This window comes from Pristiophorus japonicus, chromosome 9, assembly GCF_044704955.1.
Source record: "Pristiophorus japonicus isolate sPriJap1 chromosome 9, sPriJap1.hap1, whole genome shotgun sequence".
NCBI classification, from domain to species: Eukaryota; Metazoa; Chordata; class Chondrichthyes; family Pristiophoridae; genus Pristiophorus; species Pristiophorus japonicus.
Window position 1 is genome coordinate 27,604,447 of NC_091985.1, and position 21,705 is coordinate 27,626,151.

Consider the following 21,705-nt stretch of genomic DNA (forward strand, 5'->3'; position numbering starts at 1 on the left):
TGGGGTGACAAAGTTGAGAAACACTAATAGGAAATTAATATGATGATTTCTTCTGCAAGCCTAAGTATTCCTTAATGTTTCAGATTTCTGTATTAGCTGAGCGCTTCTACAAAAATGAATGTTATCTCACTTCAAAGGGAGGAGATGCTTGCAAGAAAATTACTGCAGAGTACAACTCAAGTAAGTATGGAATGATTGAAACTTTTCATGTTTGCTTAAATTACCTTTTCAGTGAAGAACTGAAGGCTGTGACCAGATCATAGAAACACTCCTTTGTTATCTGAATATGGGCAGTAAGCAAATTGTCTTAACTACACTTGTTTTCAATGCCCTATACTTACAATTCGTAGAAAACAGTGAATATTGAGAGTTGTCCATTATTAACACGTGTTGCATTGGACCTTAACAGTAGATAATTATAATCACAATAAGCATGACGAAGTCTTAATACTTTGTCATTGAGGACAGGCAGTTTCATTGAATAGATTTAAATCTTTCAAATTTCTGCCCCCTATTCTAACCACCTGTGTGACTGCAACTTCGTTATTGTTGTAAACTATCAGTTACATACTTAACAAAAATCATAAGTTCTGTGCTATTCAAAGGCTACTGAGAGAGTTCAAGCAGAAGTATAACCCAGAAGCTTTGTTAATGGTGTTCAACTCTGGTACTGTATATTTTTAACGTGCAGAGTTAAAAATCCTAGCTCAATTTTTTTAATGCTCAGTTAGCTTACTTCACTTGCCTGTGGTCTTGCTGAGCTTCCTTACATACTGCTCTAAAATGGCTGATGGGCAAGATTCCGTCTAAGTACCGTTTAGTGAGAAATTAATGTTGCCGAGTTGGATTTTTAATAAGTCAAGAAAATTGCGCAAGGATACTCCAAATTCCTGTTATATTACAATCAACACTATACTGTAATCTTTGGGAGGCATTCAAGGTTGTGTTAAAGATGCCGTTTCCATGCCTCGTGCAGGAGCAATGAAAGAAAGACTTGCATTTATATAGCACCTTTCAAGACCTCCGGATGTGTGATGTAACGTCGTGGTATTTCCAGTGTTTGAATACGATTATTGTGTTATATATCAGAAACCATTGTTTTAACATGGAGAAGTGTCTAAATGTGTATGTCATATGCCTTGAGAGAGATAATCAGAATTGGTTATCACATTCTGCTATCTAAATATAGTGGAAAGATTAATTACAATGTTCTACACAGGAAGGGAATACAGATGAGTCACTATTCTTGTACATCTCTGGTTGCCTGCTAAAGTGCAGTATTGCTGCATGTGTGTTTGCCCTCAATTATCATATGGTGCATGACATGGAAAGACTAGTGTGCTGGAGAAAAATAATCCCAAAGAAAAAGATTTATGCTCAAAGGTCTGGCATTTACATGAAATATATTTTTTGGGCCGGGGAGGGTGGGCTAAAGGATATTGGACAGATAATAATTGGTGGTAATGAATAAGCCATGGTGGGCAAGCTGTGATTAGCCTTCACCAGTGCCACTGTAAGGATATTACTGACAGATGTAGAAGAACACTACCGGAACTGTTTTCCCCTGTCATCGTGAAGGACGATTGGCTGCTGTTCTGTGCTGTCTTGGAGCAGAGTTGCTGGGATTAGGAACTTAGTGAAGTAGCAGGGGGAGGGGAAGGATTTTGAATCTGTTCCCCCGACTCTGGTGCTGCATGTCGGTAAATCATGCTCTTCACTGCACTACTCCTACATAACAAATTGTACTTTTTAGCTGCTCTTTTAAAACCAGGTACCATCAGAAAAAAAGGGAACGCCTATTTTGTGCCTTAATTTATATTCCAGAATTTGGCCCTTTTAGCTTGCATGTAAGTTTACAACCCTGTATGCGCATATTCTACGGCTCTTTAAACGATTTCCACAAAGTTGTCCATTGGCCTTATTCTTGCTAATAATTTTATTTCAGTGAAATTCCTAGATTTTGTTTTTCCATTGCTGTATGAGCCATCTGCTGCAGAGTGTATAATAATGTGTAAATAGAATAGAAAGTACTGACTTATAAAATACTTCCAAACATATAAATAATAAGAAAAGCTCTCCATTGGTTTAGCTGTGTGTTGATTCCAACAAATTTAGATACCATAAAGCATTACCATCATACATGATTTGCACTTTATTTACAAATCCACTCATTAAAATAATCTGGAATGGCTGTGCTACCTATGAGATCATCTGTTACTGAATCCTATGGGATTCGTCAATTTTTATTCACATTTTGTGACTTGATGAGTCATGCTTTTGCCCAAAGTAGGAGGCGATGTAAAAAGTCATGTTACATTTTATTCAATGTTTTTTATCCAGTATTTTTTTTTTGCAGTGTTGCTAAATCATTATGTATTTATCAAGAATCTCTCAATAAGGAATCATGTTGGTTATGTACCATATTTCTCGGCTTGCGAAGGTGCTCGCTTGCATTAGTTAAAGTATTCTATCGTAATTTATATGAAGCAGATGTGAAATATCGATTGTAACTTGATGCCAGTGACCCCATCACCTTTCCTAAAAAAAAAATCAATGAGTTGCTGTTTGTCGGTGTTATTTGCTCAGTCGCAGAAGACAAATGGAAGATGTGCTGGAAATGAGATGCTGGTCCGATATGATCTCCTTTCTCCTTTTAGGATATACAAGAATTTATCTGGCCCTATGGCCTCCTTTATATTATTTCAGGATGATTAATTACACACCTGAATTTTTTCATTTGAATGTTTGACATATTACTTTAATATTTAAAATTTTGAACATTTTTCTTAGTTTACAAACTCGTAGTTAAGTATCTTTTTATTGCAATAGGATATGTCCTTGTTTTAAAACATATTCCTAATTCTGACTTTTATTATCATACACATTTTTGTCTCAATACTCGAATATCAAAAGTTATATCAGCCTTTTATGCACTACACAAGATATTCTGAACTGTTGCTCAAGTTGCAAGAAAAGCGGGTTCATTTTATTGCCACCACCTTCATGCAAGAAGGACATTTCCAAACCTGCTCAGCTGGGTGTCGTCCTACTTGGCGGACCAGAGAAAAAGGAAAAAGTCTGAGCATGGAAGGAATTTCCTCCATTTTCTGAAACGGGGTTGTCCACAAGCCCATCTGTTCATTTCAAGTAACAATACAGAGCTGACGTTTATATCACCTCTTGAAATGCTGGTGCTCATAAACAAATCTCCTTTTGTCAGGGAAAAGTTCCTATACAGTTGACTACATTTCTCTCTTTCTTCCTTTCCTTCACTATCGCCATTTAGAGAGTTAATCATGACCTAAGGGAAAGAAGTAGTCTTGAAATTGTATCATCATGACCAAAAAGCCTTAATTTGTTTTCAGTCCTGTCCCCTCTAGTTGATGAAAGTTCATTCTTTAAATCTGCTGAAGACACATCTGCTGTGTGTCTACCCATTTCACCACTTCTATGTCCTGCTGAAGTCTGTTACTATTCTCTTCATTGTTTACTGCATTTCTGAGTTTTGTGTCCTCTACAAACTTTGAAATTATGCACTGTATACCCAAATCCTGGTCATTAATATATATCAACAAGAGCAGGTCCAAATACAGACCCCCAGGGGAACATCACTGTATACTTCCCTCAAGTCTGAAAAACAACTGTTCACCACTACTCTCTCTGCTTTCAGACCCTTAGCCAATTTTGTATCCACACTGCCACCATCCCTTTAATCCTATGAGCTATTATTTTGATTTTCTACAAAGTGCACACATGAGCCTGAAATAGTATTTTTTTAAAATCAGCTTCTTTAGTATAAAACATGCAAACTGAAGGATAGTGAGTTAAGTCTGTTTTATTTTAAAGTTAATTTGTATTTTGATACTAAATAGATTAGGATTTGTTTATCAAATCTTCAGTTGTGTTTAGAGTTTCTCGTTTGATGAATCAGATGTCACTTTCCTTGTTTGGTTTCACTTTCAACTACTTAGTTTAGTAACCTTTGCCGGTCAGCCATCTATTAGCAAAACATCAGGTCAGGAGTGATCAATTTAACTATTCAGTAAAATCAGTAACCTAAAAGGAAAGCATTTCTTTACATTCACATGTGACTCGAATGATTTGCACAGAGGTCAGTGATTCTTTGAAGGTGTATGACGAACATTTCTGGATCACTATTCTAATGTATCAGTAATTAAACTAATTGTAATATGAAAGATTGGGGCAATACCAGTAAAAATGTTTACTTTTTAGGTAGGGCCAGAGAAATTGCAGGATTCCCTGGGCCAGTTTTCAACTCCTAGCACTGAAACAAAGCCCAGTATCATGGAAATAAAGCTAGTTAAATATCAGGATTAGCTTTATTATTGTAATGCATTACTAGAACAATGTTATTTTTCACTTTCCCCCTTCATATTGTGTCTTTTAATGTTCCTTTTATTTCCATTAAATAATTTGTAGATTACCCTGTCTCACATGGGGTTGCAAGGTTTTAAGTAGCTTTTGTTGAAAATAGAAGTGGGGAAATTAGAAGAGGACGGAAAGTGATAGTTGCCAAACACAAAAGTTTATGCTCAAATGCTAATTTACTACACAACAAAATCCCATTCTTTATGCGCTAGTTGATCTTAAAAGATTGAATTTGATTTTTTTTCTTGTTGAATGTCAGAAAAAATATTTTACTGCTTTTTAATAAATGAGAAAACAGGAAAAAGCTGTCATTTTTATGCAAATTTTGTAATTTTTTTGTTTCGAGTTACTTCAAATGGTAAGTGTTGATCTTACAATTTTCCCTAAATGGAACTCGAACTTGATTGTTCCATTAAAGGTTCTTAAAGTACAGTAACATTTGTCTTTTCATAATCAGTTGTAGGTTTTTGGTAAATAGGTAATTGTCAGTAAATGTATAAAGGTCTTGGTGATCATATGACTGCATGCCTGCTTGAGCCTGAATGGATAATGTATAAAAATCCATTAATATTTAATGTCACTTATGCCTGCTTACTGAGTGGAACAGAGCCAGGATTGGCAGATGGGGTTTCACTCAGCAGTGCAGATCCAAAGTCGAAGCATATCAATTTTTAAAGGGCTCTGCAGCAAATACCTTAAATTGCTAATGAAAAGTGTGTTCCTCTGCTCTTGTTTTTAGGTTTTACAGACCAGCCTCTAGCTGTACCAAGAGTGCAAGGTGTAAAATGTGATCATGCATCATTGGAAGTCATCGAGGGCAGAAAAAAGGACCCGACTGAATCTGTACAGATTGCAGTAGCGGTGGATAAAGGCTGTGAGGGCGACTCTGCAATGTATGCTGCTGATTCATCGCTGGAGGGACCAATAGAAGCAGCAAGAGCAAAGGGCAGGGTGCACTTTGATGTTGAGACAGAACATTTGTATTCTGAAAACACTGTAACGGATAAAAGCTGCTTTCAGCCACATGCCACAGCCCTTTGCAAGGACATGCTGACTGCTGCAAAAACAATTGAGACAGCGGGTTTCTCTGATGAGACCAAAGTTATAAACACTAATCCGTTCTTTCATGCAAAGGAAACTGAAAGCCTAAATCATGATTTGAAATTTGGTGGCAAAACTACTGAGGAAAACGTACAAGCAAATTTTTTGAAATGTAACAAAACTGTACAATTTATGACAGATGGCCAAGCTGTGCCCAAACAAAGCAATCATGCATTAGAAAAACATGTTAAAAATGATTGTATAAATAAGGAGGTTAAGTCTAGACAGAATACAAGTCATTCAGAAGAAAGTATGAGGATAGATGACCAAACAACAAAACAAAGCCAAACAGATCTTTTGAATGAAATAAATGAAGAATGTGAAGAAATGGCAGAAACAGTAGGTTCAGAAGTGGAGGAAGAAATTCGGTGCAGTGCAGAGTTTAATGAAAATCGGATGTCTCATGAAATTTCAGAGAAACAGGAGGAAGATGAGAATGTGGAAGCATTCTCCAGCTCTATACGGGACATTCAGAAGAATGATGCTGATGAGTTAGCAATTCAGTTGAATGACAATTCACTTTCCTTGGATGAACTTGCAAGAAGGATACAGATAGAAGAGGTAATGTTTATTTTGAACTATTCGAAGGATCAACTTTTGATTGTATTTCTGATCAGATAATTATATGGTAATGCCATTTTTCCATATTTTGCACCCAAAATCAAAACCCAAGTGGTCTGTTTTCATTACAGGTGTTCTTGTACCGTTTTTCTTTTGTTAATATTTGAATGGGTCTAATTTTGCCCACTTTTGGGTTTATTTGTAATTTTCACCTGCTTACTTTGGTTAAACCTCCAAAGAAAGCTGGCATGTATTTGAAATAAAAGGCAATCCACTTAAACCTACTGGCCGCTAATATCTTCCCCAAACCCTGTCATTCTGTGGTACAGCACACATTGGTTACCCCAAACCGCTGCCAGTCACCAACATTACCAAATTATTTTAAGGAAACGCAGCAACTTTAAATTGCATTTATTAACATGCAATAGAAAAGTGACTTGAAATATATTGAATTTACTCTCATTTCAAAACTTGTGGACATTTTGTAACTACGATGCATGGGTAAAGAACATTAATTCAGGCTCCCCTTGAGAAACAGACAACAGGTCAGTGGCACAGTGAAGAACGTAATCAAGGTTGAATAGAGTAGGAATGAAAATGCAGTAAATCAAGTTGTTGTGGTTAGGAAATGTCAAGCTTGTGTTTTAAAAGTTGATTGAAGGAAGCCAAATCTTGGGCAGGTGAATCGTTGTACAGAAATCTCATAAAACTGTATTTTTAAAGATTGAGAATCCTGAGAGTCTTGCATCAGCTGTTTCAGTGGCTACTAAAAGGTAGATTGTGCAGTCACTGCAGTAAATAGCTTTTTCGTGCTTCCTTGGAATTCCTTTTTGTTAGAATTACAGGTGCACGAATGAAGCTGCCAGGGCAATTGACCTAAAATATCTTAAGTTGAAGCCCATGGAATAAAAGGGACAGTGGCAGCCTGGATAAGAAACTGACTAAGTGACAGGAAACAGAGAGTAGTGGTGAACGGTTGTTTCTCGGACTGGAGGAAGGTATACAGGTACTAGAATCACTGCTTTTCTTAATGGCTTGGACTTGGGTGCACAGGGCACAATTTCAAAATTTACAGATGACACAAAACTTGGAAGTATAGTGAACAGTGAGGAGGATAGTGATAGACTTGAAGAAGACATAGGCTGGTGGACTGGGCAGACAAGTGGCAGATGAAATTTAATGCAGAAAAGTGCGAAGTGATACATTTTGGTAGGAAGAACAAGAAAAGGCAATATCGATTAAAGGGTATAATTCTAAAGGAGGTGCAAGAACACAGACCTGGGGGTATATGTGCACATATCATTGAAGGTCGCTGGGCAGGTAGAGAAAGCGGTTAAAAAAGCATACAGAATCCTAGGCATCATAAATGGAAGCATAGAGTCAAAAAGCAAGGAAGTTATGATGAACCTTTATAAAACACTGGTTTGGCCTCAACTGGAGTATTGTGCCCAATTCTGGGCACCGCACTTTCAGAAGGATGTGGGGTCTCGGAGAGGGTGCAGAAAAGAATTACAAGAATGGTTCCAGGGATGAGGGACTTCAGTTATGTCGGTAGACTGGAGAAGCTGGGGTTGTTCTCCTTCGAGCAAAGAAGGTTGAGAGGCGATTTGATAGAGGTCTTCAAAATCATGAGAGGTTTAGATAGAGAAACTGTTCCCATTGGCGGAAGGGTCGAGAACCAGAGAACACAGATTTAAGGTGATTGGTGGAAGAACCAAAGGCGACATGAGGAAAAACTTTTATGCAGCGAGTGGTTAGGATCTGGAATTCACTGCATGAAAGGGTGGTGGAGGCAGATTCAATTGTGGCTTTCAAAAAGGAATTGGATAAGTACCTGAAGAAAAATAACTTGCAGGGCAATGGGAAAAGGTGGGGGAGTGAGCTTAGTTGAAGTGCTCTTGCAGAGAGTCGGCACGGTCTCGACGGGCCGAATGGCCTTCTGTGCTATAACCATTCTAGGATTCTATAAGACTGATGTCTTTTGAGAGTACAGAAATAGGAAAAGCACTTAATGGGTGTCTCAAAAGGAAAGTTGAAAATCACTGCCAGTCACACATTGGCAGAAGCAGACACGAGACCTTAGAGGAAAATACTTTTATTGGAAGTTATTAACTTTTGGAAAAGTTTTAATTTTGAAAGACAGCTCTTAAATATATACCTATTTTTTTTAAAGACTGCAACTACCCTGAGAGTAAGCTTGAAGTCTCGTGATCCCAGGTTTAAATCCTAGCCTTGTTTGATGTTATGTCGCGCCCATGATGTTTCAATGGCCATTGACTGTCAAAATATTAAATACAAGATATTTGCATTTATAAAACTCCCTGTCACATCAAAAGATCTCCCACGCCAACCTACCCAACAGGTTGTAAGGGAGCAATGTGGAGGGTACCATCACGGAGGCATTCAACAAAAACAACTTTTATTTATATAGCGCCTTTAATGTCCCAAGATGCTTCACAGCAGTGTTAAAAGACAAAACAGATATATTTGACACCAAGCCAAATAAGAAGAAATTACAACAGATGACAGGTAGGTTTTAAGGAGCGTCTTAAAGGAGGAAAGAGAGGCAGAGAGGTTTAGGGAAGGAGTTCCAGAGCTTGGGGCCCAAGCAGCTGAAGGCACGGTCACCGATGGTTGAGCAGTTATAATCAGGGATGCTCAAGAGGGCAGAATTTGAGGAGCGCAGCCATCTTGTGGGTTTGAGGCTGAAATAGATTAGAGCTAGGGAGGGGCAAGGCCATGGAGAGATTTGTAAACCAGGATGAGAATTTTGAAATCGAGACGTTGTTTGATCGGGAGCCAGTGTAGGTTAGCGAGGACGGGGGTGATGGGTGATCGTGACTTGGTGCGAGTTAGGACATGGGCTGCTGAGTTTTGGATGACCTCAAGTTTACGTAGTGTAGAATGTGGAAGGCCAGCCAGGAGTGCATTGGAGTCGTCCAGTCTAGAGGTAACATAAGAACATAAGAATTAGGAGTCGGCCATCTAGCCCCTCGAGCCTGCTCCGCCACTCAACAAGATCATGGCTGATCTGGCCGTGGACTCAGCTCCACTTACCCGCCCGCTCCCCATAACCCTTAATTCCCTTATTGGTTAAAAATCTTATCTATCTGTGATTTGAATACATTCAATGAGCTAGCCTCAACTGCTTCCCTGGGCAGAGAATTCCACAGATTCACAACCCTCTGGGAGAAGAAATTCCTTTTCAACTCGGTTTTTAAATTGGTTCCCCCGTATTTTGAGGCTGTGCCCCCCGAGTTCTCGTCTCCCAGTGGAAACAACCTCTCTGCCTCTATCTTGTCTATCCCTTTCATTATTTTTAATGTTTCTATAAGATCACCCCTCATCCTTCTGAACTCCAACGAGTAAAGACCCAGTCTACTCAATCCATCTTCAGAAGGTAACCCCCTCATCTCCGGAATCAGCCTCGTGAATCGTCTCTGTACCCCTCCAAAGCTAGTATATCCTTCCTTAAGTAAGGTGTCCAAAACTGCACGCAGTACTCCAGGTGCGGCCTCACCAATACCCTGTAGAGTTGCAGCAGGACCTCCCTGCTTTTGTACTCCATCCCTCGCAATGAAGGACAACATTCCATTCGCCTTCCTGATTACCTGCTGCAACTGCAAACTAACTTTTTGGGATTCATGCACAAAGACCCCCAGGTCCCTCTGCACCGCAGCATGTTGTAATTTCTCCCCATTCAAATAATATTCCCTTTTACTGTTTTTTTTTTTTCCCCCAAGGTGGATGACCTCACATTTTCCGACATTGTATTCCATCTGCCAAATCTTAGCCCATTCGCTTAACCTATCCAAATCTCTCTGCAGCCTCTCTGTGTCCTCTACACAACCTGCTTTCTCACTAATCTTTGTGTCATCTGCAAATTTTGTTACACTACACTCTGTCCCCTCTTCAAGGTCATCTATGTATATTGTAAACAGTTGTGGTCCCAGCACCAATCCCTGTGGCACACCACTAACCAACGATTTCCAACCCGAAAAGGACCCATTTATCCCGACTCTCTGCTTTCTGTTAGCCAGCCACTTCTCGATCCATGCTATACATTTCCATAACAAAGGCATGGATGAGGGTTTCAGTAGTAGAAAAACTGAGGCAGGGACAGAGGCGGGCAATGTTACGGAGGTGGAAAAAGACTGTTTTAGTTATGCCGCGGATAAGTGGCCGGAAGCTCATTTCAGGGTCAAATATGAAACCTAGGTTGCAAACAGTCTGGTTTAGCCTCAGATAGATGCTCGGGAGAGGGATGGAGTCAGTGGTTAGGGAACGCAGTTTGTGGCGGGGACCAAAGACACTGGCTTCGGTCTTCCCAATATTTAATTGGAGAAAATTTCTTCTCATCCAGTATTGGATGTCGGAAAAGCAGTCTGACAATTTAAAGACCAAGGACGGGTCGAGAGAAGTGGTGGAGAGGTAGAGCTGGATGTCGTCAGCGTACATGTGGAAACTGACTGACTCCGTGTTTTTGGATTATGTCGCCAAGGGGCAGCATATAGATGAGAAATATGAGGGGGCCAAGGATAGATCCTAGGGGGACACCAGGGGTAATGATGCGGGAGTGGGAAGAACACAAACACAAGAACACAAGAACACAAGAAATAGGAGAAGCTGTAGGCCATCTGGCCCCTCGAGCCCGCTCCGCCATTTAATAAGATCATGGCTGATCTGATCATGGACTCCGTTCCACTTCCCTGCCTGCTCCCCATAACCCTTTATTCCCTTATCGCTCAAAAATCTGTTTGTCAACGCCTTAAATATCTTCAATGACCCAGCCTCCACAGCTCTCTGGAGCAAAGAATTCCACAGATTTACAACCCTGAGAGAAGAAATTCCTCCTTATCTCAATTTTAAATGGCTGGCCCCTTATTCTGAGACTATGCCCCCTAGTTTTAGTTTCCCCGATGATTGGAAATATCCTCTCTGCACCACCTTGTCGAGCCCCCTCATTATCGTATATGTTTCAATAAGACCACCTCTCATTCTTCTGAACTCCAATGAGTATCGGCTCAACCTATCTTCACAATTGAATCCCCTCATCTCCAGAATCAGTCTCGTGAACCTTCTCTGAACAGCCTCCAATGCAAGTATATTCTTCCTTAAGTACGGAGACCAAAACTGTACGCACTACTCTCGGTGCAGCAGAACTTCTCTGCTTTTATACTCCATCCCCCTTGCAATAAAGGCCAACATTCCATTTTGCCTTCCTGATTACTTGCTGTATCTGCATAATAACTTTTTGTATTTCATGCACAAGGTCCCTCTGTACTGCAGCACTTTGCAATTTTTTCCCATTTAAATTATAATTTGCTTTTCTATTTTTTTCTGCCAAAGTGGATAACCTCACATTTTCCCACATTATGGGCCCAAGTTTCCACATGATTTGCGCCTGATTTTTAGGAGCAACTGGTGGAGAACGGACTATCTTAGAATTCGCAATTCTCCACATTTTTTTTTCTGCAGTTCTAGTCAGGTAGAACAGTTCTACTTTGGAACAGAATTTTTTCTTCAAAAGTGGGCGTGTCCAGCCACTGACGCCTGATTTGAAAGTTTCCACAATGAAAATGTACTCCAAACTAAAGTAGAATGGAGCAAGTGAAGATTTTTGTAGAACTGAAAAAACCTGTTCTACACATTAAAAAATCAGGCGCAGGTTATAAATCAGGCGTCCAGAACGAGGTGGCGGGGGGGGGGGGAAGGGAACTCATTAAATTCTACAATAAATCCTTATTTATGCTTCTACAAATATTATACAAATAAATCAACCTGAATAAACATTTATAAGCAAAGAAAAGGTTAAATAAACCATCTTCCTACCTGTGTGAAAGTGCTTCAGCCAGGAAGAATGGTGCAGCAAGCCTCACAAAACGAGGGAGCCGACCGAACGTGGGTGGGGTGGGGGAGGGAAGGGAAGGGAGCCGACGAACGCGGGGGGGGGGGGGGGGGGGAGAGGAGGGAAGGGAAGGGAGCCGACGAACGCGGGGGGGGGGGGGGGGATGGGAGGGAAGGGAAGGGAGCCGACGAACGCGGGGGGGGGGGGGGGGAGGGAAGGGAAGGGAGCCGACTAACGCGGGGGGGGGGGGGGATGGGAGGGAAGGGAAGGGAGCCGACGAACGTGGGAGGGAAGGGAGCCAACGAACGCGGGGGGGGGGGGGGGGAGGGAAGGGAAGGGAGCCGACGAACGCGGGGGGGGGGGGGGGGATGGGAGGGAAGGGAAGGGAGCCGACGAACGTGGGAGGGAAGGGAGCCAACGAACGCGGGAGGGAGAGCCCCGACCGAACGCGGGCGGGAGGGAGCCGACCGAACGCGGGCGGGAGAGAGGGAGGGAGCCTCCCGAACGCGGGAGGGAGGGAGCCAGGGCGGGAGCCTACCAAATGCGGGGGAGGGAGGGTGGGGGGTGAGGGAAGGGAGCCGACCGACCGAACGCTGGGGGGGGAAAGCCAGGGAGGGAGCCTACCGAACGCGGGGGGGGGGGGAGGGAAGGGAGCCGACGAACGCGGGAGGGAGAGAGCCGACCGAACGCGGGCGGAAGCCAGGGAGGGCGCCTACCGAACGCGGGTGGGGGTGGGGGGGTGGGGGGGGGGGAGAAGGGAAGGGAGCCGACCGAATGCGGGGGGGGGTGGGGGGAAGGGAGCCGACCAAAGGTGGGGGTGAGGGAATGGAGCCGTTCCAGACGGCTGGCGGGAAAGAGAGAAGGCTGCAGGAAGCCTCAGAAATTGAGGAGCCATTTCCCAACGGCAAAAGGGGGAGGTCGTCGGGAAACGGCTACCTCAACTTTCTGAGGCTTCCTGCACCCTTCTCACTGCTACAAGAAGCCTCTGTGCTGATGGCAATGTACTTTTATTAAAAAATGTTCAAAAACTAAACAGCTACAAAGAACTACAAAAATGGCCGAGTGCCAATGTTTTTTTCACACTGAGCATGCGCGAACGCTCCAACGCGCATGTGCAGCGTTGCCGGCAGGAAAAAAACTAATTTAAATAGTACCCGCCCCCTCCCACTTACAAAATCGGCGCGAGTGTAGGCTCCGCCCCCCTGGGCGCCGCGTAAGCAGACAAGGAGCTGCAAAGCGCTCCAGAATCGCTCGTTTTTTTTCCGGCACCGTTTTAGGCGCGAAAAATGGGCGCCCAGCTCGGAGGGGCGCCCGTTTTTTATCATGTGGAAACTTGGGGCCCTTAAACTCCATCTGCCAAATTTTTGACCCCTCACTTAGCCTATCTATATCCCTTTGCAGATTTCTTGTGTCCTCCTCACAATTTGCTCTCCCACCCATTTTTGTATTATCAGCAAACTTGGCTACATTACACTAAGTCCCTTCTTCCAAGTCATTAATATAGATTGTAGATAGTTGAGGCCCCAGCACCTACGGCATCCCACTTGTTACTGTTTGCCAACCGGAAAATGACCCATTTATCCTGACTCTGTTTTCTGTTAGTTGGCCAATCCTCTATCCATGCTAATGTATTACCCCCAACCCAGTGAACGTTTATCTTGTGCAGTAACCTTTTATGAGGCACCTTATCGAATGCCTTCTGGAAATCCAAATACACCACATCCACTGGTTCCCCCTTATCCACCCTGCTCATTACATCCTCAAAGAACTCCAGCAAATTTGGCAAACATGATTTCCCTTTCACAAAACCATGCTGACTCTGCTTGATTGAATTATGCTTTTCCAAATGTCCTACTGCTTCCTTAATAATGGACTCCAGCATTTTCCTAACGACTGATGTTCGGCTAACTGGTTGATAGCTTCCTGCTTTCTCTGTGCCTCCTTTTTTTGAATAGGGATGTTACATTTGCGGTTTTCCAATCCGCTGGGACCTCCCCAGAATCCAGGGAATTATGGTAGATTACAACCAATGCATCCACTAACTCTGCAGCCACTTATTTTAAGACTCTAGGATGCAAGCCATCAGGTCCAGGGGACTTGTCCACCTTTAGTCCCATTATTTTAGCGAGTACTACTGCTTCAGTGATTGTATTAAGTTCCTCCCTCCCTTTGGCCCCTTGATTATCCACTATTGGGATGTTTGTTCAAAGCCGCTGCCACTTCCCTGTTCCCCATTATTAATTCCCCAGTCACATCCTCTAAGGGACCAACATTTATATTAGCTACTCTTTTCCTTTTTATGTACCTGTAGAAACTCTTGCTATCGGTTTTTATATTTTATGCTAGTTTGCTTTCATAATCTATCTTCCCTCTATTATTTTTTTAGTCGTTCTTTGCTGGCTTTTGAAAGGCTCCCACTAGTCTTGGCCACTTTGTATGCCCTTGTTTTCAATTTGATACCATCCCTTATTTCCTTAGTTAGGCACGGATGGTTATCCCTTCTCTTAGTATTTCCTTCTCATTGGAATATATTTTTGTTGAGAGTTATGAAATATCTCCTTAAATGTTTGCCACTGCTCATCAACTGTCCCGCACTTTAATCTATTTTCCCAGTCCAATTTAGCCAACTCTGCCTTCATATCTTTGTAGTCTCCTTTGTTTAAGCTTAGGTCACTGGTTTGAGATCCAACTTTCTTACCCTCCAACTGAATTTGAAATTCAACCATGCTATGGTCACTCATTCCTCGAGGATCCTTTACCAGTAGATCGTTTATTAATCCTGTCTCATTACACAGTACCAGATCTAAGATAGCCAGCTCCCTGGTTGGTTCTGCAACGTACTGTTCAAGGAAACTATCCCGGATAAATGGTCTTAATTCTTCCTCAAGGCTACCCTGGCCAATTTGCTTGTTCAATCAATATGAAGGTTAAAATCACCCATAATTATTGCCGTTCCTTTTTTACAAGCCTCCATCATTTCTTGATTTTAAACTCCATCCGACAGTGTAACTCCTGTTCGGGGGCCTATAGACTACGTCCACCAGCGACTTTTTTCCCCTTAATATTCCTTATCTCCACCGAAACTGATTCAACAACTTGATCTTCTGAACCAATATCGTTTCTCACTAATGCACTGATCTCATCCTTTATTACTCCATTTCCTTTTACTTTCTGTCTCTCCTTTTGAATTGTCAAATATCCCTGAATATTTATTTCCCAACCTTGGTCACCTTGCAACCACGCCTCTGTAATGGTTCAGATCATACCCTTTTGTGCCGTCAATTCATCTATTTTGTGACGAATCCTGCATGCATTTAGATAAAGAGCTTTTAAAAAAAAAAAGTTACCTTTATTTTTTTCCTGCTTTGACCCACTTTCTTATGTCTATACATTCTGTCCCTTCCTGTCACGCTCTGGTTATCATTCCCCCCAGTGCTACCCTGCTCTACTCCTTATTCTTCTACTTTTTAAATTCCCGCTCACCTGAACCCTCCCCTCCCCTCCCCTCCTCCCCCCCACCCCCCACCAACTAATTAGTTTAAAGCCCCGCTCGACAGGGAAGAGATGCCATCGCAGGAGATTTTCTGGCTACATTTAGATAGATAAGAATGGAACCAGGCGAGTGCAGTCCCACCCAACTGGACGATGGTGGAGAGGCGTTGGAGGATGGAGTGGTCAACTGTGTCAAATGGCTGCAGGCAGGTCCAGGAGGACGAGGAGGGATGGTTTCCCTTTGTCACCGTCACAAAGGATGTCATTTGTGACTTTGATGAGAGCAGTTTTGGTTCTGTGGCAGGGGCAAAAAACAGATTGAAGGGATTCAAACATGGATTTCCGGGAAAGATAGTCACGGATTTGGGAGGCGACAACACGTTCAAGGACTTTGGATAGGAAAGGGAGGTTGGAGATGGGGCGGTAGGTTACAAGCACAGTGGGGTCAAGGCTTGTTTTTTTGAAGAGAGGGGTGATGACTGCAGATTTGAAGGAGAGGGAACAGTACCTGAGGACAGAGAACCGTTAACAATGTTGGCTAACATGGGAACCAAAAAAGGAGTTGGGTGGTCAGCAGTTTAGTGGGTCTAATGGACAAGATGAGCTTGGAAAGGTCAAGATGGGAGATCAAAGAGAAACTACAGAAAGTTGTGAGTTAAAGGCTAGGGCAGGTGGAAGCCTCAGGAAGTTTAGCCCAGTGGGCTACAGGAAGGTAGGGAACTCGCAGAGGTAGCTGATCGGATGGTCTCAATCTTTGAGACAGAGAAGTCCATGAGCTCCTCATACTTGTTGGAGGGGAGTGTGGTTGAGACAGGGGCGAGGGGTTTAAGAAGACGGTTAGCAATAGAGAATAGTAGCCGGGGCTTATCTTTGCATTCCAGAATGATTCTGGAATAGTGACCAATTCTAGCAGACAAGAGTAGGACCCGATAATGTTTTATGTGGTCCAGCCAGATCCGACGGTGAATGGCTAAACCAGTTGTCCGCCACATCCGTTCAAGTCTGCGCCCCTTGGACTTAAGGGAATGAAGATGAGGGCTGTACCGGGGGAACGGCCAGGGTGGGCGAGAGTAATGATTTTAATAGGGACTAGGGCATCAAAGGTAGTGGTGAGGTTGTGGTTGAGCAGATCGGTGGCTGCAGAAATTTCATTGTGAAAGGAGAGCTAACGGTTGGACAGTTTGGAGTTGATAAGTGCAGTTGTAAGAGAGTTTTTTCCAGGGGCGGATGCAGAAGGAAGTAGGTTTAGATTGGGGAAGGGGGATGTGAGTTGAGAGCGATACAAGAAAATGGTCAGAGATGGCCTTATCTTTAACTGACATGGTTGGAATAGCGAGGCCACCAGAGATGGCAAGGTCAAGGGAGTGCCCGTGAATATGGGTTGAGGAATTTACATGGAGGGAGAGATTAAGGGAGGACAGGAGGGTAGTGAACTCTGGAGAGAGAGCATGATGAATTGAGATGGAGGTTGAAATCACCGAGGATGAGAAGTCGCTCGGTGCATAGGCTGAGGGAGGAAAGCAGTGAGGATAAATCAGTGATCATTTTTATCGTACTTGGGTGGGCGGTAGAGAACGAGAATTTTAAATGAGAGGTGAGAGGGGTCGAATAAGGTGAGATGTTCAAAGGAGGAGAAAGTGCCGTAGGAGTAGGGGGACAGATCAAGGTATGATTTGGTGATGAGAGCTACACCGTCACCACGGTGGTCTGGGCAGGGGAAGTGGTGGAAGGTATATAGCTGGGCAGGGGAGGCTTTGTTTAAAGGTCATGTGTCATTATCCCTCAGCCAATTTTCTGTCAGTGCCATGATGTCGATGCAATCATCCACGATAAGGTCATGGATGGCAAGAGCCTTGTTCGCAAGTGAACGAACATTCTGCAAGGAGATCTGGAGAGGATTCATAATGGCTGATCCACTGCCAGCAAACACTGGTCAGTGCTTGGAGGGATGAGTTGGACGGGGAGGAAATTGGCAAGGTTAGTTTCCCCCCCCATGGCAAACTGGGCGGTAAGGTCGGTGAGAGAGTAGGATGGGACAGTTGGTGTTGCTGCTTGTGAGGAGACAGTGAAAAGTGCCACAGTGGGCCTTTTGGAGAATGCCAAGAGAGGCACAGAGGGAAGCTGCAGGCTTGTCCAAAAGCGAGTCGAGCCTGTGACAGCGGCAGGAGAGTCGGAAGGTCGAAGAGTAATGAAGGGTTGGGGTAGTGATTTAGGAGGACAGAGTATCTGCGAGAGGAGAGATGAAAGGTGGCATGACGACAGGAGAGACTGATCAGGGAGGGATAGAGAGAAAAAGCAGGAGAAGGAAGTAGAAATAGAAGTCAATGGCTCGGGTCCGAAATGGCAGCCAAAATGCGCAAGCAAATAGACACGGGGGACGAAGAAATTCACACAGGCATACACTGTCATTGGCATGAGGTGAAACCAAATACTGGACCAAGAATGATTGATTTAATTGGACTGAAGTTTTTAATATCTCTTTCTTTTTCATTTGAAGTCTCTTGTATGTATCAACTTTAGAAAATGAACGTAGCAAAGGTAATTTACAAAACAAAAGCACCTTGAAAATTGCAGTCAATGCCCTTGTCCAATCTGACGGTCCATCATAAAAAGTGATTCCTTTAAAATGTAACCAGGTTAAAATACTGAAAATGTGCATCAAAAGACATACAACTTGAAAATTAGCCCCAACCTATATGTAAATTTGTACCAGCTGCAATCCGGATTGCATTAAAACTATACTTCAGTTACAAGCTAAATAACATTTTAAAAGGGTAGGTGTGGTACGCTTGACTGCAGACACCAGCAGATTTATGGGGCTCTGTGCCACTCTCACTAAATTCCGTAGATTCTATGTATAACAATATCCTTTGATGAGGTAAAAATTCTTGAAAAGTTGCATTCATTTGCTTCAGTGTTTGAGTCTAGGGAGGATTAAAAAAAACAGCCAGTGTTCCTGGAATTCCTGCTGGAAATGGTTTAAGTGGACATCAGACTAGAACAGCTGTGATGCACTGCATGGACTTATTAGCCTACTCGAGATGGCCGGGAGATGAATGGTCTCTTGGGCAAAATATCAGAAGGCTACTGACAGCTAAGGCATTGTACCACAGAGTGAGCATCATCCAGAAAAGAAGGCAAAATTGGATGGGGTGGTGGTGTAAAATCAATATATCAGATATCGGGATTGCAGGGGGAGGGGGAGAGAAAGAGGCACACGGGTAGGGGGGGGGGTGGGGGAGGAGGGGGGAGAAAGAGGCACACGGTGGGGGGGGGGGTGGAAGAGAGAGAGAGGCACATGGGGGGCGGGGGGAGGAGAGAGAAAAATATGGGGGAGAAGCACACATGGGGGGTGGGGGGAGAAAGGCACACATGCCAGGTGGGGAAGGGGGATGGTGGAGAGGCACACATGCCGGTTGGGGGGAGAGAGAAAGAGGCACAAATGTGGGATGGAGGGGGTGAACGAGGGAACTCTGGGAAGACTGATCATGTTCTTCCAACACCCTTTATACCCAAACCCGATTTCTCAAAGCTTGGGACATGAAATCTAGAAGTCACGAAACTGTCACTATTCACTTCATACTCAATAAACCTGTTAACAGTCCATGACCCCCACACAATGCCCCATCTACGAGGGGGGGGGGTAACTTGCACTGGGGTAAGGGACTTTGGCTGGGGATCAACACTTGCGCTGGGGTAAGGGACTTCGGCTGGAACTTGGGAGGCTTTTGCTGGGTTGGTAGAGATCTGTCCTCTCTGGTTTCTGAAGTCAGAATGGATTGAATTACACTTTGCAAAGTAAGTCAGTCAACTTGGGCTGGGCGGTTCCAGTTGCACATTCCAGAGAAACTTCAGGGTGTGGCTTACCCTCCAAGAAGACCAATCAGGTCATGTGATAATGGAGAGCCAATCAGAGACAATGCGGCCATTTTGAAAGTACAAATAAGCGTGTCAAATATTTATAGGCTAATGAGTGGAAATTAACATTGTACAAAGTGTAAAAAGCATGGAAGATGCTGAATATGAAAGCACTAAAGTGGAGTTAATCAGTACGCATTCTGAAAGCACTTTTGTATTAACGTTGAGTGTCACGAGAAGCACATTTAAGTGGAGATCTGTTCAAACCCCCCCCCCCCCCCTCCCTCCACTAGCCACGAGTGCCACTGTCCCCATTTTCCCTTACCAGCATTGTGTGGCATTTTCGAAGATCAGTAGAAGACACGTGTATCACCAGCTTTTAGCACTCCTGGGAAGGGGGCAGGGGGGGGCGGGTAGTAAGGTAGTTGGGCCAGAAATTAGTGGTGTTCACTTCCTTTTATACTCCATCTGCCAAATTTTTGCCCACTCACTTAGCCTGTCTATGTCCTTTTGCAGATTTTTGTGTCCTCCCCATGCATTGTTTTTCCTCCCATCATTGTATTGTCAGAAAACTTGGCTACGTTACACCCAGTCCCTCCTTCCTCCTATCAACGATGAGATCCAACACCACCGCCAGTGCAGCCTTCGGCTGCCTGAGGAAAAGAGTGTTTGAAGACCAGGCCCTCAAAACTACCACCAAGCTCATGGTCTACAGGGCTGTAGTAATACCTGTCCTCCTGTATGGCTGAGACATGGGCCATGTACAACAGACACCTCAAGTTGCTAGAGAAATATCACCAACGATGTTTCCGCAAGATCCTACAAAACCCCTGGGAGGACAGGTAAGCACTAACATCAGCGTCCAGGCTAACAGCCCCAGCATTGAAGCACTGACCACACTTGATCAGCTCCGCTGGGCAGGCCATATAGTTCGCATGCCAGACACAAGACTCTCAAAGCGAGTGCTCTACTCGGAGCTTCCATACGGCAAACGAGCCAAAGGTGGGCAGCGGAAATGCTACAAGGGCACCCTCAAAGCCTCCCTGATAAAGTGCGACATCCCCACTGACACCTGGGAATCCCTAGCCCAAGACCGCCCTAAGTGGAGAAAGTGCATCCGAGAGCTGAACACCTCGAGTCTCAACGCCGAGAGCATGCAGAAACCAAGCGCAAACAGCGGAAAGAGCGTGCAGCAAACCAGTCCCACCCACTCCTTCCCTCAACGACTATCTGTCCCACCTGTGACAGAGTCTGTGGCTCTTGCAATGGACTGTTCAGCCAAAGAACTCACTTCAGGAGTGGAAGCAAGTCTTCCTCGATTCCAAGGGACTGCCTATGATGACAGAATAAAAGCACTTTGAAAATTGCAGTCAATGCACTCGTCCTATCTGACAGTGCACCATATAAAGTGATTCCTTTAAAGTGTAACCAGATTAAAATACTGAAAACGTGCATCAAAAGATATGTAACTTGAACATTAGCCCTAACCTATATTTAGATTTGAACCAGTTGCACTCCAGATCACATTAAAACTATACTTCAGTCCATACTTATTTATACAATAAAATTCTGTACCACATATATAGCATGCTTTGAATGAAAGATATGTAAATGGGTTGCATGTCAATATTAACTTAAGCAAAATGACAAAATGGAAATGCAATCTTCAAAATTATCTTCATGATAACCAGAGCCTCTGCCAGATCGCAGTTCACTGAAAATATTGCAATTAAGCCAATTCTAAATTGCTCAGTCATTTCTTCAAAACCAAACTAATTTTAGACTTGTTATTACCGTCTTTTGGAATAGCTGAGTTTAAGCGTTGACACGGGTGTTTCTGTTTTACTGTGGATTTGGTTGTACATTAAAAATGAAGCAAAAGATTAAACTGCATTTAAAGCTTTTTTTCTGCACCATTAAAGCATGGCATCTGACCTGTGAAATAATATGCTGAACAGTGCAAGTAATGGTAAAGAATGACGCAACTATGAGTACTTTTGCTTTGTACATTTTAACCCCTGTTACTTGCCAACAGCTCATTCAAAAGTTAATATTAAACACTAAATTTGGATTGGTGAAAAAATACTGGTCAGTGAATAGTCAAAACTTAGTGATGTGTTACATCTTCATCCAGATGTTCAGCAACTTCCCAACATCTTGCCATTCTCCATTTCTACCAGGTGTGATGGTGGAGGCACAGTCACTGTATTTATCAATGTCAGGCAATATGATCAGTAACGTTGTAAAACTTGACAGTTATCCAGCTAAATTCTGTAGTCCTTCTTCCTGAATTGATACCTATCCTGGTGAAACTCTTCCATCAACCATCCTGTTAGACACGAGCACCTACAATCACACTATTACACAAAATGGGTTCATCCTATAAAGCCATATTCCGATAGCAATTTGCTTTTACATCATGCTTTTAACGCAGAAAACATCCCAAGGCACTTCAG

The 21,705-nt window shown here is 43.3% G+C and overlaps 1 protein-coding gene across 6 annotated transcripts in view; it reads left to right on the plus strand.

Moving 5' to 3' along the window:
* cnsta (consortin, connexin sorting protein a) overlaps positions 1 to 21,705 on the plus strand; it is a 106,994-nt gene that overhangs the window by 76,027 nt on the left and 9,262 nt on the right. For all 6 annotated transcript variants that reach the window (XM_070889205.1, XM_070889206.1, XM_070889204.1 and 3 more), the window contains 2 exons: positions 84 to 180; positions 5,129 to 6,051. In XM_070889205.1, coding sequence (XP_070745306.1) covers positions 84 to 180; positions 5,129 to 6,051 — 1,020 coding nt within the window. The remainder of the gene's footprint in view (positions 1 to 83; positions 181 to 5,128; positions 6,052 to 21,705) is intronic.